General features: G+C 40.2%; 1 protein-coding gene across 1 annotated transcript; it reads left to right on the top strand.

Moving 5' to 3' along the window:
- Positions 1 to 7,390: 7,390 nt before the first annotated feature.
- On the top strand, positions 7,391 to 10,774 carry LOC309694717 (chymotrypsin-like protease CTRL-1). The gene is made up of 4 exons (XM_082514926.1): positions 7,391 to 7,810; positions 9,189 to 9,445; positions 9,530 to 9,651; positions 10,120 to 10,774. The coding sequence occupies exons 1-4, from the start codon at positions 7,611 to 7,613 to the stop codon at positions 10,456 to 10,458; spliced, it is 918 nt and encodes a 305-aa protein (XP_082371052.1). The 5' UTR covers positions 7,391 to 7,610; the 3' UTR covers positions 10,459 to 10,774.
- Positions 10,775 to 19,249: the final 8,475 nt, after the last annotated feature.

The raw sequence follows: 19,249 nt of genomic DNA, 5'->3' as shown, positions 1-19,249 counted from the left end.
TATTGGTATGATCCGAGCTCAGGCGCTAAGCGACTGAGCGAGGGGGCGGGCCAGCTGCTGCCCGTGAGTTTTTGTTTTTTTTTTGTTTTGTTTTTTAATACTTTAATTAAATTTATGCACATATTACAATCTCTCGTTGGGAGACAACATTTATGCAACAACATCTTGAAAAGGTTGAATAAGAAATCAAACGAAAAAAAACAAACAAACAAAACAAAACAAAACAAAACAAAGAAAAACAAAAACACATATATACATATACATAAATATATGAAGGCCATTTTTATGACATATAACAGTTTCCTTTCTGCGAACACTTTAACATACATGTGGCTTACTTAGTACACCAAAAACACAATCATTAAAAGGATAGAGATTGAGTCCCATTGTCGCATATCAAAGCAGCCTCTTTACATGAATCCCTCAGTAATTCTAAAGATGACAAAAAAGATTTTAATTCAATTTTCAATACAGTTAGGGAAGGTCTTTTACTTTGCCATTTGCATTTGTGTATGTGGTATTTGCCCATAATTATCACCACCTTGTGTAGCATGGACAGTTCCTTAGATGGATCACCATTATTATATAAAACTTGTGTTAGAGTCAGTGGGGTCATCCCATCTATTCTTATACTCAACCAGTCTACTAGATCTTGCCAAAAGTCAGTTGTTACTGAGCAGGAAAAAAACAAATGATCAATACTTTCCGCATTTTGTGAACAAAATCCACATGGCTCTACCTCAAACCCAAACCTTTTTTTAAGCATTTCAGCTGCTGGGTAATATCCATTAATTATTTTAAATTGCATTTCTTTGACTTTGGGGGGGATAGGCCATTATAAAAAGTGCGTATATTTGTTCGTTATTTTAACATTACTCCCTTTTAGTTTTGTGTTACTGTTAAAGTCGTGAAATAATTTGTTTTTAAATATCTTGTTCATGGTTTTATTATTACAGTTTTTATCCATCAAAGGAATCTGGTTTAGATGTAAAGAAGGTAGACTAATTTGTGCCTTAGAGTAATACAAATAACCTTGAATCAAACTCAACAGAGGTAAGGGGATTGCCTTACAAATCTTGTCATATTCTCTAAGGGAACACTGAATGTTAAACTTCGCATTAAAAACACCCACTGAGAGAAACTGACCCCTTTCATCAAGTAAGTCTGTTATAAAGATTATGTTTTTTTCAAACCACTCTTTAATAAACAATGACTTCTTATTAATTGTAATTGTTCTGTTATTCCACAAGGTGGAGCAATGTGGTGAAAAGTTATGGGCAAACACCATCTTCCAATAAGACAAGACCTGCTTATGATATTCTGACAGTTTCACAGGCAACTTCAATATATCAAAATCACATTTCAGGAGAAAATCCAACCCTCCCACCTTTTTGAAAATATTTTTTGGGATATGGAACCATATGGAGTCAGGTTTCAAGAGGAAGGCTTTTATCCAGTTTATTTTAAATACTCCAACCATTGATTGAAAATCAATTGACTTTATACCACCTTTAGCGTAATCTTTGACAAGTTGTGATTTTTTAATGTAATGTGTTTTATTGCGCCAAATGAATTGATAGATTATAGAGTTAATCTTTTTAATGCTTTTCGGGGTAATGTATAGTGAGTATGCTGGATAAACCATCTTTGAGACGCCCTCTGATTTGGATAATAGATTGCGTCCAAAAATTGTAATATCTCTCGTCAACCAATGATTTAGTGTTTTGGACATGCCATCAATTTTGTCTTTTAGGTTTTTTGATTCTCTAGTGTTGATGTCTTTGTCTAAATAGATGCCTAGATACTTAACTTCATTTTTCACTGGAATCGTCCTCATGCTATTTTCCAAACAATCATAAAGTGGCAAAAGTTCACACTTCTTTAGGTTCAGACACAAGCCTGAAGCTTTAGAAAAAATTGAAATGACATTCAATGCTTTCTCGAGTATTGATTTATCCTTTAAAAATATTACTGTGTCATCTGCAAACTGACTTATTTTCAGTTCAATATCAAAAATGTTTATTCCTTCGATGTCTGAATGGTTCACAATGAGGTAAGCCATTAATTGAGTGCAAAGAATAAATAATTTTGGAGAAATTGGGCAACCCTGTCGAATTCCACAGAATATGTCTATCCTAGATGTTATGCCTGGATTGAGCGAAACATAACTATAAATTTGCTTGTAGAACAGTTTGATCACTTTGCAAAATTTGTTTCCAAATCCAAAAAGTTCTAAAGATCTAAATAAAAAATTATGGTCTATTGAATCAAATGCTTTAAAAAAGTCAATAAATAGTATTAAACTTTCTGAATTAATAAAGGATTGATAGTCAATCATATCTAATATTAATCTTATGTTATTATGAATCTGCCTTCCTTTAATAAACGCTGATTGGCACTCATCAATCAATTTGGTTAAGACGCTTTTAAGCCTATTTGCATATACTAAGGCTAATAATTTGTAGTCGTTACATAAAAGTGTTATGGGTCTCCAATTGTCTAGCATTTGTAAATCTTTGTTTGGTTTGGGTAATAAGGTTATTAATCCTGTTTTCATTGTTGGGGATAGTTCTTCATTTTTTAAACAATCCAAAAAGCCATTAAATAACAAATCTTTAATGTCTTGCCAAAAGGTTTTATAAAATTCAATCGTTAAACCATCAATTCCAGGCGATTTTCCATTTTTCATTTGTTTTAGAGCTGTATCTAATTCGGATATTTTCAAATCTTCTTCTAACCATGTTTTATCATCCTCTTCCAATTTTTTAAACTGATCTTTAATCATATCAAAAAAGATATCTGCATTTTCTTTTTCAGTTCTTGATTTATACAGATTACTATAGAACATGTTAATTTCCTCACTTATTTTGTTTGGTTCCTCAATTATAGTACCATCCTTACTCAATTTAGTTATTTTTTTCTTTGTTTGTCTACGCTTCTCTAGACTATAGAAATAAGATGAATTTTTTTCTCCATGTTCAATCCACTTGGCTCTAGACCTTACATATGCTCCTTTAGCTTTAATCAAGTACACCTCATCTAGCTTATTTTGTAAAGTTTGTAAGCGTTCTGACTCTTCCGCAGTCATACAGGGTTTACCACATAATAAATGAATTTGTTCAATTAGATTTTTCTGTTCACATACGCGTAGGGCAGACACTTTCTTTCCCGTTTCTATAGCTAATTGTTTCACACTATATTTAAACCATTCCCATTTACTGACATTAGTCATGCTCATATTGTTAATTTCTGATTTAAGTTCTTTAACTTGTTTACAGAAGTCTTCGTTTTGTAATAAACTATTGTTAAATTTCCATATGTTGTCAGATCTTTGTTGTTTACGTAGAGATAATAAGAGACTTATCAGACAATGATCAGTAAGTGGGGTTGACTGGGTCTCACATTTCGTAACATATGATGATACTGTTTGGGAGACAAGCCAATAATCTAATCTTGAACATACGTTTTTATTTGCTGGACTAAACCAAGTATATTTCTTCGTATTTGGGTTTGTCATCCTCCAATAATCGATCATATTGGTTGTCGTACAAAAGTCACAAATAATGCTATCGTGTTCTGGTTGATTTCCTCTTTGTGGTTGTCTGTCAAGCCATGAGTTAGGAGTGTGTGAATGTGTGTGTGAATGGGTGGATGACAGGTTGTGTAAAGCGCTTTGGGGTCCCTAGGGACTAGAAAAGCGCTATACAAATACAGGCCATTTACCATTTACATTTAGGCCCCCTGAACTCTTTTTGTAATGATGGGCCGCCTGAGACTGTTTTGTGGCGTTTTTCCTTTTTTGCTCCGTTGCAGGGGGTGCGGTCGGACTTTGGAACTGTGACCTTGGGGGGGTTGTTTCTTTTGTGGTTTTTGGTTCTGGCCCTCCGTCCTGGACCCCCGCCGCCCGCCCTGGGTTGGTTGTGCTGTGGTTTTTGGTTTGTGTTTTTGTTTTCGGGTCGTCGGGAGCCGACCCTTAGAGGGGGGGTACTGTCACGGACCCAGCTCTGGAGGACTCGGGGCCGGTGAGCAGTTTTGACTCACCTCCCGTTGATATTGTTGTTATTATTATTTTGGTGATGTGTGTGTTTTTCTCCACAATGCTGTGTTAGTCTGTGTCCCACTCGTATGTATAGGCAGGGTGTGGGTGTATACGTGTGTATGTCTGCGGGTGTGGCTGGAGGATGGAGCACAGCCACCTGCAGGCCTGATAGGTGTGGCCCTGCGAAGGACTGGCCACACCTGAAGTTCCTGCCACACCTGTTGGTGATCAGGGCTCGTCGGGGGAGCTACTTAGGAGAGTGTTGGAGCTCCCACCGGCGCGGGATCATTAAGCTAAGACTCCAAGTCAGTGTGTAGCATTAGGAAGTGCGGATCGTGTGTGTGTGCGCGTGGGTTCAGTGTTTAACGGCTGCTTCTGTATTGTCCTGCAGGTGAAACGAGGGACCAGAAGGGCAGCACGCACAGGGTGTGCAGTAACACAACAGCGGGGAGCAAGAGCACGAGCACAGACGTCGGAGGGAAGCACGCACATGGGGTTCGAGGGAGCAACGGGGAGTTATTGTGTTTACAGCTTTCCACTGTAAATAAAGAGCACTGTTTGCATCGCAGAGTCTGCGTTTTGGGTCCTCCTTCCCCCACATCACCACGGTCTGCCCTTCAGACCGTGACAATCAGCGACTCCACCTTCGTCGTCAGCTTGTCAATTTCCTCTCTGTTTTTTTTTGGGTCGCCTGTGTATTTACTTCAATGCGTTGTTCGAAGGCTTCCAACTTCTTTTCAAGCGAATCAAACCTTTCCTCGCATCTCTTTGTGAAGCCAAGTAAAACTTCATATACATTCTCGATGCTCACCTGCTTCTCAGTTATTTTGCTTTTCATTTTTTTGGGATTGGGACTTGGTAACGGAGTGTGGTCAGCTGCTGCCCGTGAGTGCGCTGTTGGAGAAACGGAGCCAGCAGGTACCAAAGCAAATCATTCGTACCGTACAAATAATGTAAATATGACGGTGCATCACGAAAGATTGATATCAAACTGATCACTTGACCAATATTACGTTACTTGCTCTTCAAGTGAATCAACAAATGGCGAAATGAAAAGCCGAACAAATGCTATTTTTTTTAGAGAGTCTTAGCTTACGTGTGTTTATTTCATATTTTCAGTTCTTACCCCCCCCCGACTAAATCGGTTTCAGTTATGTACTGAAACATAAGAATGGACATTCGAGGGTTCTTTCAAAGAAAAAACTCAGGTAAATGTTATTTTATATATTATGCTTTGTATGTTGTTCAGTATATTTCTATGCAAAACAAGAGGGATTTCAGTACACAGCAGGATATTCACATTTGTAACCAGATATTTACATACACTTTAGGGAGAAAACATAAAACATTTTTACTGTACAACATCAATTTAGAGTAAACTTTTGTTTTAGATAAATATTGAAATATATTTTGAATTAGTTAAATGTCAGAATAAAGAGAGACAGAGCTTCTATTTTAATCACTTTCATCAAATTTAGGAGTACATGTACACTAAGTTTATTGTTAATTAATAAGAAAACTCCAGGCGATTCCATCCTGAGCTGAAGAAGCTTCCGATAGGTTAATAGAGTCCATGTGAGTAAATGGGTGGCACAGCTATGGATGCATATAAGGCAAAACACAGAGCCTGTTTCTGTGACATGGGAACATCAAGAGATGTCAACCAAAACACCAGGAACAGAACTGTGGAGCTCCATAAGTGTGGCTCAGTTATGAATACAATTTGGTGCCATTTGCAATTAAGAAATACAGATAGTTTCTCTCTTTACTCTTAAAGTTAACAAATATGTTTTTTATAAGTAAGTAAGTATTTATTTATTGTCATTGTCAGAGAACAATGAAATTGCGTTTGGGGCTTCCATACAACCCGTAAATAAAAAAAGAAGAAAATAATAAATACCCCTTAAAACCCAAGTGTACATATTTAACCCAGTGTGACTCCAATGCAATAAGACAATCCTTAGCAATAACATGAGAACATGACAAGTAATGTTCGTAGAAATTCAGACAAAGACCTGAGAAACATGACAAAGTACAACAATGCAACCCATTCAATATTATTGTACTGTGAGATATGATATCAGATATGATAGTTATCTATTTAAGAAAGAGGGGGGGGGGGGGGGGCAGGAGGGGGAAGAGAATAAAGATATGATGCAACAATGCAGACCAGTTCATTGCTATTAAGAAGTTGGATATGGTTATTGTCCGTGAGAGGGGGGCAGAGAGTTCAGGAGCCTCACAGCCTGTGGATACAGGCTGTTGGCCAGTCTGGATGTTCTGGCCTGTATAGACCTGTACCTTCTCCCTGAGGGCATCAGATGGAAAAGGTGGCGCGCAGGGTGATGTTGGTCCCGCAGGGTACTGTGCACCCTCCTCAGACAGCGAGTGGGGAAGATATTACTGATCTCTGGCAGACTTGTTCCAATAATTCTGCCAGCTTCTTTCACCACCCGCTGGAGTGCTTGCTGATCGGCCTTGGTGCAGCTGGGGAACCACACTAGAAATCCATACGTCAGAACGCTGCTGATGGCACAGTTGTAGAAGTTCAACATCAGAGATCTGGGAATGTGTGCGCTCCGCAGTCTCCTCAGGTAGTAGAGGCGCTGTTGGGCCTTCCGTCCTTATATTTATCAATCTAAAAAAAATTAACATTTAGTCTGATTTGATGTTACAATTAAAAAAGTGTTTGTGTTTTTATCTGAAGAGTTTGTAAATATCTGTATATTTGATGATTGTCAGCACAAAGAGAGAGAGAGAGGAGCAGAGAGGGAGATGCAGAATGAGGACAGAACAGAGATGAACAAGAGCAGGTGAGACACACATGTTAGTCAAATGGTTGTTTACCAAAAGTATCACTGTATCATAGGTCCTCATGTATCTCGTACCTAGTGTTTCTTTTTAGGTTTGTTATTTTTCAAATTCTATATTTAGTAAGTTATGCAGGCTTGTTTGTACAACAAGGCTAAATAATTATATAAACTTTTCTCAATCTAAATAGTGGACTTTGGTAGAATTAAAAAATAAATGTAGTGCAGGTCTATGATGATTTTTAGTGCTACTATCATCTAGTTCTGATTCTGGTTCTGTCTTGGTTAAGTCCTCAGTAGTCCTGATTTTGAACTGTTGTAGTCCTGTTTTAATTCTGGATCAGTTCTGGGTCTGGTTGAATTGGGGTTTAGTCCCTGTGTCTTGATGCAGCCCTGATTTTGTTCTGCCTTGCTGCTTAATTAAAAAACTAGTTTAAGGTGTCCTGCATGTGTGATATATATTTTTCCCTATATGAAGTCATTCTTTTTTGAACAAAACTCAAAACAGAGCCAATTAATCTTTCAGTCATTTCTGTGATGTCCACATTTGTTTCAGTGACAGAGTGTGCTGACTTTGGTTTTTCTATAAACTGTGATGTGATTTTGTTCAGTAAAATCTTCCAGTTTTCTGACACAGAGGAGGAACATTTGTGGATCACATGTAAACCACAGTCTAATGTTAAAATAACATCCACATGAATGTCACTGCTCAGGATCTCCCAGCAGAGCATTGATCAGTGTTATCTCTCTGAGTGGTTTTAATGTGGTGGCTGATCTGTTTAGCTGTGCTCTCTCTTCTCTTGTCAGCATGTGGCAGAAGTGCTGTGAACAGCAGCAGCATCACAGGAGTTCGTGATGCTGCACCAGGAAGTTGGCCCTGGTTCGCTGCTGTAAACACTTATTCTGCAGGGTCTCTGATCACCGACCAGTGGGTGCTGACAGTTGCATCCTCCGTACCAACGTGAGTCACTGTTGCAAGTTTACACTTTGTTGAGGAGTAATATGATGATGAAGGTGAAGTGCAATATTTATATGCACTAGAGATGTTTTTTTTAAAATATTTGCTCACTTCTTTTAACATTTAAAAACAACAGCTGTTACACAAATTGCTGAACTGCAAAGTACAGAGTTGTCTGTACAACAATCAAACCAGATGTCACATTAATTTAATTTCATCCTGTCGTGTTATTCAATTATACGCTGTACGATTCATAACCACACTTTATTTTCTTGTTCTTGCTCTGCCCACACATAACAAAACATTCTATACATTCTCGCCCTCTAGCTGCCATCAGCCTAACTACACTGACCGGCTGCATTAACATCTACTGTACAATGCAATTACACCACACATCCAAGTCATTGTTTTTTCGGAGCATTGATTTGTCAAAGATATGCTGTCACATGATAATATTGATCATTCTGTCCATTCATGTCAGAAGATGGTTAGCTTAGCATAACGTTTTTAAACGGGGAACCTGCAGCTAATAAATACAACTACGCACCTCTGTAAGGCTCATTAACGAACACATGCTGGGAAAGACTCAGTCACACAGTCAATTGTTTTGTGAGTTTTCTTTGTGTGCAGGCTGTGATCAGCTGACCTCACGTCACAGTCGCTGCTCACTTCAAAAACATATAAACAGATTTACATGAGTTACATGAGCTCTGCGGCTGATAGCCAAACCCTGCACTCTGTAATGTCAGCATTCAAAAGAGAACTTAAGGATTGGCATAAATTGACTTTGGTGTCTGCACTCTAACACTGACCACGCTCTGCACCAGCCCAACACAGAGCAGCTCTGTAACCTTCACCACAGTCCTGCAAACTAACCAGTTTAACCTGAACTAATCTGATGCTTTCATGCAACTTTTGGAAAACACAGAATTACCAGCAGCACAATCACTGATCCAAGATCTGATTTTAGAAACTCATGAATGAATCATAAAGATATAAGTTACATATCCAGACATGTTGGAAAAAGTTCCTGCTTTAAAAAAGTATCACACACAGTTTGTGTGTTTGCTGATGTTTGTTGAGCTTGCTCCTCTACAAACACTAGATCTCCATGCAGCACCTGAAACATAAACTTACCCAGTGTTATGGATGAATCTGACCATCAGAGTTAATTACTCATTTATGTAGTGCGCCAGCAGGTTCAACCACCTGCGCGCACGCACACACACACACACACACACACACACACACACACACACACACACACACACACACAAATGACAAAGGGCTGAAAGGAAAAAGGAAACTCGTGACATTGACTGCTTTGCTCTGTGACAATGATCAACATGAGGCACAATAAAAATGTCTGTTGTGTGTGAAGGGATTACAGTAGCATGGTGGTCTTGCTGGGCAGCAACAGCGTGTTAGATCCAGACCCAAATAAAGTGAGGCTGAACGTGATAAACGCCACCTGCCATCCCGGATTCAACTCGTCGACTCGTGAGAACAATATTTGTCTTCTGAAGTTGTCGGCTCCTGTGAATTTCACAGACTACATTCAGCCGATCTGCTTGGCCTCAGAAAACAGCACTTTCAACAACGAGACCAGCAGCTGGGCCATCGGCTTTGGTGACATTGGTAAATCATAAAATATTTATTTGATTTTACAGCATTATGTTGGAGTCTTTAGAAAAGCTTGATGTTTAAATTCTCTCCAAACAGAGGCATTGAGATATAACCTGCAGGAGGCAAAAGTATCAGTAGTGGGAAACGATGTGTGCAAAGCCAGATTTCCATGGATCCCAGACAGCATCATCTGTACTAGAGAGACGAATTCATGTTGGGTGACCACAACTTTATTTACTATAATCTGTTGTTGACTGTCACTGAGATAATCTCATCTTTACTCACACTTTGGTTTACTTGTTTTACTGTCGTTGTCTATAAATATTCATATTCATATTTAATCAAAGGTCTTTTTTTCTTTTAAAAAAAAAAAATTTGTTTAATGAAACTGATTCCTTTAAAAGAGCTGTCTGAAACTTTCTGTCTGTGGAATCGTCACTTTCATTTGCACCAAAGCAGCTGAAATGGATTCACAGTGGTTCATGTTTCCTAACTGGACAGACTGACATCCATTAAGTTTTACGGACTGTGATATACTGTGATGATCAACTACTCCCTTAATTTATTTGAGCAGTTTGCAACAAAACTACCAACAAAGTTAAAACTTTCTCAGGTGAAAAAGGTCAACTTCTAAGAGTTACACATCTGTATCTGTCCTAATAACTTTCATCACTGTCTTTCCACAGGATAAACTTGGAGCGCCACTCATGACTCAGAGTAAATCAGTCTGGCTCCAGAGTGGAGTTTTCAGTGTGCCTGGATGTACAGCATCTCCTTCAGTCTACACTCCTGTGTCCCAGTACCAGAAATGGATCAGCGACACAGTTACAGGGACACCACCAGGCTTTGTTACCTTCACCTCCCCACACAGTTCATTACAAACCACTGCTCCTCCTACTGCCCCTCCCACTTCCCCGACATGTGTGTTTTGCAGTGGTGAAAACCTGATCCACTTCACTCACTTCTCCTCTCTGTGTGTTCTCGTTGTGTTGCTCCATGTGTTTGCTGGAACTGTTGGAAACTAGATCAACACATTTACTCAAGTTCAATACAAACATGAAGAACTTTACCTGACATGTTACTTTATAAATAAAAGAACCTTTTATTATTCATTGATAACAGTCTGCACAGCTTCTAATTGTAACTAACTTCCAATCCAATTTTATTTATAAAGCACTTTAAAATACCCAGCACAGGTCCAAAGTGCTGTACAGAAAATAAGTTAAAAACAATAGAATAACAGAAAACAGCAAAAATAAATAAATAAAACACCTAATGCATAAAATTAAAACAGTCATATATTAAAAGAAAAACAAGATAAAACAGCATTGAATCAACTAAAAATAACTAAAATAAAAATAAAAAGCAACATTTCACGTGGTGTCAAAGGCCAGGGTAAAGAGGTGGGTTTTCAAGAGTGACTCAAAAACATTTAAATAATTTGGTTGGAGAAATTCTTTCTGGATAACAGGGAGCATAAACATTTTGTATCAAAGTTTTATTCCGAGATTTATGCCCTAATAGTGGATAAATTGGCATGGTTGAGAAAATCTTGGGGGACGCTGCTTAAATGTGAAATAGATATACAGGCATGAGACAAAATCCTGCTCCTTCGGTTTGTAACCGATTTAAAGAACTGCAGTACTAAATTTGCACAATGTGTATATTTCTCCATATATTTATAGGAAGTATAATATGGGAACATCTCCAAACTGTCTCAAGTGTAAGGTCAGAGTGGGCACTAGATTCCACTGCTTGTGGGAATGTGCTATTATCCAGTCGTTTTGGAAAGAGGTCTGCGCCAATATTAGTACAGCCATTGGTCATCAGGTGACAGAAAACCCATTAATGTGTATATTGAGATATATCCCTGTTTCACTGGTACAACATGAGCATGTAATTCAGTCACTGTTAATGTTGGCCAGGAAAAGCATTATGTTGAGACGGGTGGGGGCTGAGCCTCCCTCCATTTCTCTATGGAAGTCGCTCATCATTGAAGTTATGACTCTGATCAGGCTGGGACACTATGTTGATGGGAGCTCCTGAATTTTTGTGGGCAAATGGAAGAAACCACTGGAAGCACTGGGAGTAACCTGTAAACTGGATCCTAGTGGACAACAATTATGGACATAATGTTGTAATACTCTAGTGCTGTTTAGTGTTATTATTTTGGATGTGAACCAGTCTTATATTTGTTAGGGAAAAAAGTTAAATAAAAGTAAAAAAAAAAAAAATTAAATAAGTGGCCTGTCTAATCTCTAAAGGAAGCTCGTTCCACAGTTTTGGAGCTGCTACAGCAAAAGTACAATCTCCTCTAAGTTTACGCCCAGTCCTGGGTACATTCAGGCGCAACTGATCAGCTGACCTGAGAGAGCGGGTGGGTGTATAAGGCTGTAGCAGCTCAGAGAGATAAGATAACTTAACAACAGTGACATGATGAGAAGCTGTAAAGTGCAGGTGTGCTCACTCACTGTGGAGCCTCACTGGTGTTTCATCCAGGCTGACTCCAGAGCAGCAGTGATGGGATGTTCCACGCTGTGCTGAGCTCCTGAAGCACTCGTGCACCTGAAGCATGTGACCATCTTACCTCTGGCACCCTGGGCCCAGATTCAGGTGTGAACCTGTTACATGGAGGTGAACTCCAGCACTAGTTTAAAGCTGATGGTGCGACTGGATGTAATGTTTCATTTTAATAAAACAAGTCAACAGGAAGTAGAAGATTAGAGATTAGATAGAACTCTATTAATCCCTCAGGTGGGTTCCTCCAGGAAATTCAGCAAAGAATAAATAGGAATCAATCATTTACTGACACTGTTTACACGTATGATTTTAACTAGAATACACCACCTCCTCCTTCGCCTCACACCACCTGCTACAGCTCTACTGTTCTATAAATACAGTCATCCACACCACTGATGTGAGGTCACATGGTTTATGTTCATATGTAAGGAGCACAGAGACGTCCTAGCAGCTGACCTCAGGTCAGTTTAATGACTCTGAGCTCAGATGAGCAGCTCTGTTATTCTCACTGTGACAGGGAGACACTCTCAGACACTCCGGTCATGTCAGCTTGTTCTCATGCAGGAGGATCAGGAGCGCCATGTTTGTCATAGTCTTTATTTTTGAATCATGATGTGTTTGTGCCATCAGAGTCTGTCATGAGTACTCAGGGTTTCACAGCAGCTCTTCTGAATGCTGAGGAGGACTCCAACCTCATGTTTCACTTCTCTGAGGTTCTGATGTCTGTGAACACTCGTGTTTGTTCTCTGGGCTCATCTGGACAAAAACACCTTTCTGTGTTTGGGTCCAGCCTCATTCTGACTGACAGGAAGTGTGTTATCCATGAGCTGCACGTCTTTGAGAAAGCTGCAGTTTCCTGGTGTGTTTCCTGTCTGTGGACAAACACGAGTGTTTCAGCTAAGGACTTGGTTACTTCCACCTGTCGATAAAGGACATCACCCTGTCTTTTCTCTTTAAATGCAGCTCCAGGTCCTTCCACGTGCTGCTCTGTATTTGTGCAGTTTGTAGTCTGTCTTGGGAAACGTAGCACACATCGTGTTCTTCTGGTGTTTTCTCCTTGAGTGTGAAACAGTCACACTGACACTGTGCTGTTGTTCACAGAGGGGGGCTGATTCTGAGCTATTCTGAGCGCACGTAAAAAAAAATTGAGTGCAAGTAAAAAAAGTTTGCAAGTGCAAGTGTTGTATTTTGAGGAGAAATTTATTTTGAGCAAAGAAAAGCTGAATTTGAGTGAACAAAATTCATTGCTGTGTGCAAAAAATGTATTTACGTGTTTGCTATTATCCACACACACACAAAAGATGCCCGTTACCCACCAGCTGACCGGGTGGTCACTGGGGTTAAACATAATATATAAAGCCTTGGAGATAAGCGTACAAGGGTGTTTGGAAAGAAGAGTCTAAACACAGTTTGTTATCAGGGGAGAAATTGTTTGTTATGTTCAGCTCCAGCCTTGAGACCGCAGCTGGCGCCGATATGGTAGCCACATGGTGGTGTTCTTGCTTTAGTGTGAAGCACTACATGTCAATTTTACAGTCGATCTAATGTCCATCACTGGTTCCTCACCATTCCTTTTGGAGAGCCATGAGCCTCTCCACGATGTTATCCAGCTACACCGAGATGTCATCCAGTTTGCTCATAGAGCACGAGTGTTCACGACAGCCGTGAGCCTCTTCAAGATGTTGTCAGATGTTGTCAGAGTCTCAGCACTCACAGCAGCGGCAAGCTTCTCCAAGATGTCATCCGTGCTGCTTCTAATGAGCCCATTCTGAGAAGCCACGGCTCGCTCCATCGTTCCAATCAACATAGCAGGCAGCCTTGTGGGGATTTGAACAGCTGTTTCCGCTTTCTTTATTCTTCGATAAGCCAGGGCCAAGCCAGCGACAATCAGCAAGAACCCTGTTATCATGGTTCCAAAAAGATAGATGTCTTCAATGGGGTCTCCCAAACCCAGGTGTCTCGTCGAGAAGAGGGTGTCAATTGCATTCAGGGACCAGTTGATCAAATCCATGTGAGACTCTTCCAGGGTAGAGGGAGAAAAGTAGACAAGACTAGACAGAGACATGAGAAAGCCAAGCAGGAAGGATAAGGGAAGGGAGAGGGAGAAAATGCGACCGCCTTCGTCAAGAGCCAGAGAGAAGAAGAACTGGAACAGTTTGCTGTGGTTTATTCTGTTCCTGTCATAAATAAGAGTCTGGTAGCACTTTGCTCTCTTTCCACATTTTTAGGAAGGAAGTTAAGAAGAGTGAGTGAGTCGTCTTCCTCTGTGGGCCCAACATCAGGCAGCAGCAACGCATTTTTAAAAACCCAGCTCACTGCTTCACAGTTCCACCTGTCAGTTTCTGCTCTCTGTGCTGGGATTCCCAGAGGAGGTTCGGCGTGGTGGTGTGTTCCCCTGTCGAGGGTTCAGTTTTTGTGGCCTGAGTTGGACGTGAGTCATCCTCTGATACGTATTTGGAGTTTCGTCTGACGATGGAAGCTGGTATATTATTTCTGTCCTGGGTTTTAGCCAGTTTATAATCCTTAGGAAAAATCCCCCCAAAACACTTAAAAGTCATGAAAATTCATTCAGATTTTGCAATTTGGTGACGAATCCATCGGATACTCCAAGATGAGCTGACAGAGTTCCTCTGACAGCTGAAGACAGATGCTGGGACCAAACAGGAGGATCCAAAATCATGTAATGTACCACAGACAGACAGACAGAGGACAAAACATCGAGAAATCCTACCAGTGGTTAGAAAAAGGCCAGATTAAAGGGACAGCACAGAGGCTCTGATCACGGCAGAGAAGAACAGGACCTAAGCATCAGATCTATAGATGCAAGAGTCTACCACAGCCAACAGGATTTTTGTTTATTACAAAAGTTCACACATCCAGGCATCCACTGACAATTCAAGGACGAACCATATCAAACTGGGAATGCTGACTTGCATCTTAAACTCCTGGCTGTCAAAATGTGAGACTTAGAGGATGCAGAGTAACGTCCTTAACATCAGATTAGAAAGGAAAAACAAAAAGATAGTTTCACGTCTCATCAGTGTTGCTCATGGGGGGTAAATGTGCAGTAGGTCTGTCTTCGATTACAACAAAGTATGGTTCAGGACTGAGATGTGGAGAAACAAAACTGACTCTGCAGAGCGACAGACCAACATTCCAGAGGATGAGATAAGATAAGACTGCAGCGACTCACAGAAACATAGAAGCCAAACAAGTAAAGTCAGTTTCATTTATATATCACAAAACCACAACAAAGTGGCCTCAAAGCACTTTGAATTGTAAGGTAAAGACTCTACAGTAATAACAATGATCCACGTGTGTGGATCTTTTTGCTTCACCTCATGGAATTGAATAGAATAGCCCTTTATTGCCATTGTACTAGAGTACAATGAGTAAAAAAAAAAAGACTCCAACAGTTTTGTAAACACATCCTGTCCCTATCCTTCCCCTCCACCTCTCTGTCCTACTAAGAATCTGAGGTAGAAATCATCTTCAGCAGTCTGAGAAAGGGAAGTGTCAAAAATTATAAGTAAATAAATAAAGTTATCTGCCCTCACAAGATGCACTCAAAGATATTTTTCCAATCGCCTACAAGAGTGTGGACAAACTGAGGAGACAGTCATCTCAATCATCAGTGAAAAACACAACGTAGTTAATTACAAAACGAAAATCCAAACACACATATCGCAAGATGCCCATTTCTAGGCATGGGCCGGACGTGTTGTTGTCTGAAGGTGATACTGATGCCAATTTGGCACGAATGGTAACGTAATCTTATTGAAATTTACAACATAGTGAAAGGTCTGTTATCTCCAGCTTAAAGCTGCGTCCACACTTACAGTGCTCAGGCAACCAGAGACCAACAACTTCTACTAACATGGCAATAAATAAACGTGAAGATAAATAAGAATAAATCAGCAGATAAAATAAATAAAGCAAAACTAACACACAAACCGAGTGACTCGACTTCTTGTAGTGACCCACTTCGTCTTTGTTTACCTTTTGATAGTAAAGTTATTGCAAAGCAAATACGATCGAGTTTCCTGTAAATGTCCCTGAACGGCCCTGCTGGAAGCTGAGGTGTGTTTGAGGCGGGAGCGTTTACAGCTCTGTTACAAAGTTTCCACAGAATTCCACGTCCACTAAAGCCATTTCATTCTTTTTCTTCCCCTCTGGGATTATTTATCTTTTATTTATCCAGGTGAAAGTCTCGCTGAGGTTAAGATCACATTTCCAAGAGAGACCTGTCATCATGGCAGCAAAAGTTACAACACATAAAATATTCCATACAAACAAGTGAGTACAACCAAAGGTTATATCGGTTGCTTTACACATATAAAACACACAGACAAGAGGGAACAACCCAGGGTTTAGCAGGCGAGATGCAACAGTCAGTGTCACTCTTTGCTGCTGGTTGTGAACGTGGATCGCACCAGACGGTGAAGTTTAACCAAGCTGGTTTCCATAACTAGCACATGTTTTGTGTGAGCTTGAGTGTAAAATGTGAACATTTTAAAGACTTAAGTAATCGTTTAAACCACCTTACTGTCCATTCACCGTCTGCAAACTGATCTGGAGCATAAATGAGATTCAGAGAAATCAGAATAGTTTATTAATCCCAGAGGAAAGTATGTAATGACAGGTGCTCCAATAAATAAGAACAGTAACTAACAAGGTAAATTGCAATTTTTAATAATACAAAATATCACGAAATAGTTCTTATATATAAATGTCCCAATATATATCACACCAAACTGAAATATAAATACACTTTCAATTAGGCTGTCCCTCTTAATCACTGTTTTTTTCTCCGTAGAGGATGTGCGGACATTAAAGGTGTACCTCCTTGTACATCCTTTAAACATTTCTACTGGCAGATTTCCAAAATTTTCCAAAGTTTTACTTAAATGAGGTTCAGGATTATTGAAAAATGGGGCTGTGACAGTGTGCTGCTTGTAAATATGAGCCTGTCCAGAATGATTGTAATGCACTAAGCAACAACACTAATCCAACTATAATTTGAGGTGTGCAGTATTTCTGGATTCTTTTCTTTTAGTCCAAGATGAGAAAGAAGTGGAGGTTGGAGAGGATGCAACTCTCGATTGTCAGGGTCCCCATGAAGGCAACATCTTACGGGTAGCATGGACCAAGAGTGACCTGAAAGCAGACGATTACGTCTGTTTCTTCCGGGAAGATCGTCTTTACAAAACATACCAGCATGAGTCTTTCAAAGGTCGAGTGGAGCTGGAAGACCCAAACATGAAAAGTGGAAAAATGTCCATCATTCTGCACAACGTCACCGTTAATGACACTGGAACATATGAGTGCCACATCTCATATGAAACAGATCACAGCCAGAGATCTGAGATGAAGCAGGAAACCAAGCTGAAAGTTACACCTGCAGGTGAGTTGAAGCCTCGAGTGTGTCCTCTGTAACCGTTTGTCCGTCGATGAGCAAGACAAGCAGGTTAAATCAAGAGTAGGAATTCACCCGTCCTGTTTTCATCCATGTTAAAGTGAATTGTCAAATGTTGTCATTTTTATGCTTACCACCTCTACATTGTTTCAAACTCTGTGTTCAAAGGCATTCCTTTGTCCCTCTCCCCAGCCTCTCGAGGTTCTGGGGGGAGGCTGTAGTGTTTTATCACAAGCACATCCCATGTGAAGGTTTGTTTGATGTTTGGTAAACTTCCTGACCTTTTTATGGTTTCACTGTGTTGTGTATGGCGAACAAATACAGGAATTGAACCATATATTGGGTGTGATCAGGAGATTACCCCCTTTATGACCAGGATGTTGTTAGAAACAGTTGTGATCAGGAGGTCACACAAACGCACCCCCATGACACACACACACACACACACACACACAGTGCCTTGCCTTTGTAACCAAGGGGGTTTTATGAGGGGAGGTGCTTGTGCTGTGATGTGTACTGTAACTGTAACGGTCCCGTACCAGCAGACTGAGAGACAGCTTCTTCCATCAGGCCATCAGACTGCTGAACACGTCATAGACACCTCAGCTTCAGTACTGGAACTTCAACATTATGCACTACATACTGTACAGTAATGCCGCTGTTTTGCACATGTCTCAACTCTGTATATTTTTATATATTTTATTTTATTATTTTTACTATTTAATTTGTAAAAATGTGTATACACACACACACACACACACACATACACACACACGTAGAAAAACATTTAGTATACACATCCAGAAATGCATATACTATTATATATTGTACATATATTTATTAGTTTCAGATTAGCCATTCTTGTATTTTGCTTGTTTACGTTATTGTATTTTGCACATCTCTGTTGCTGTGAAGCTCGCACACAAGAATTTCACTCACATGTACTGTACCAATGTACCTGCACATGTGATGTGACAATAAAAGTGATTTGATTTGATTTTGAACTGTCATGTCAATAAAAAGGCTACAAGGACTGCTACTCTTTGAAGGATTTGGGCTAGAGACATGTGAGGAGCTCCAAGAGCGGACATTGAGAAGTATTTCCTGCTTCTGACTCTGCCTAGCCCTGACTGATTATCGCAATGCAACCTATGAACAGACAAAGCAATAGCGCCACCTGCTGGTGAGATTTAACCCAGCCCACTTCCACTTATCAAAATCGAGGTCAAGGTTGGGGTTGAGTTTATCCCAGGTGCCAGAAGGCTACAGACAGGTACACCCTGGACTAGTTGGACAGGTTGCCTTTCGGACAGAAAACCATCAACACCAGTTTAGACTCACCAGTTTACCTAACGTGTGGATGTTTTTCAACTGTGGGAGGAAGCTGTCAAGAACCTACGGCCCCAGCCGACTGGCCACCACTGTGTTACCCTGAGTGCTTTAAAACAAGTGTTACACTGAAAGTAATGAAAGCGAGAGTGAAAGTCATTTTGTGGCCACTCTGAAAATCCCTGTGGCAACATTAAACCAGTTCAGGCCACAGTAGATAGATTTAGCTGAGGGTTGAAAAGGTTTTCATAGAGAATCAGGAGTCATGATTCACAGTGAAGCTGGTTCCTGTTCTGTTCTTCACTCATCACCTACCCAACAGACCTGACACCTGTTTCTCTCCTGCAGTTCAAAGACAAGGAGCCAGGCATTTTTTAAAGTATGTTTGTGTGAATTTCCCTCCATATCAGATACAAAACAGCTGCTCCACATTCAGTGGTGGAAGATTGGAGTTGGAGAGCCTGTTGTTGCACTTAAGTGTCAGTAGATGGCAGCACGAGACTATGGTCGACACAGCAGACAGAACGTTGCAAGCTGGTGACTTTACCTAC

The sequence above is a fragment of the Aulonocara stuartgranti genome (genome assembly GCF_965226115.1).
Source record: "Aulonocara stuartgranti genome assembly, chromosome: 3".
In the NCBI taxonomy this organism is placed as follows: domain Eukaryota; kingdom Metazoa; phylum Chordata; class Actinopteri; order Cichliformes; family Cichlidae; genus Aulonocara; species Aulonocara stuartgranti.
Note: the sequence above shows the minus strand (reverse complement) of the source record. Positions and strands in the feature narration are given on the sequence as shown.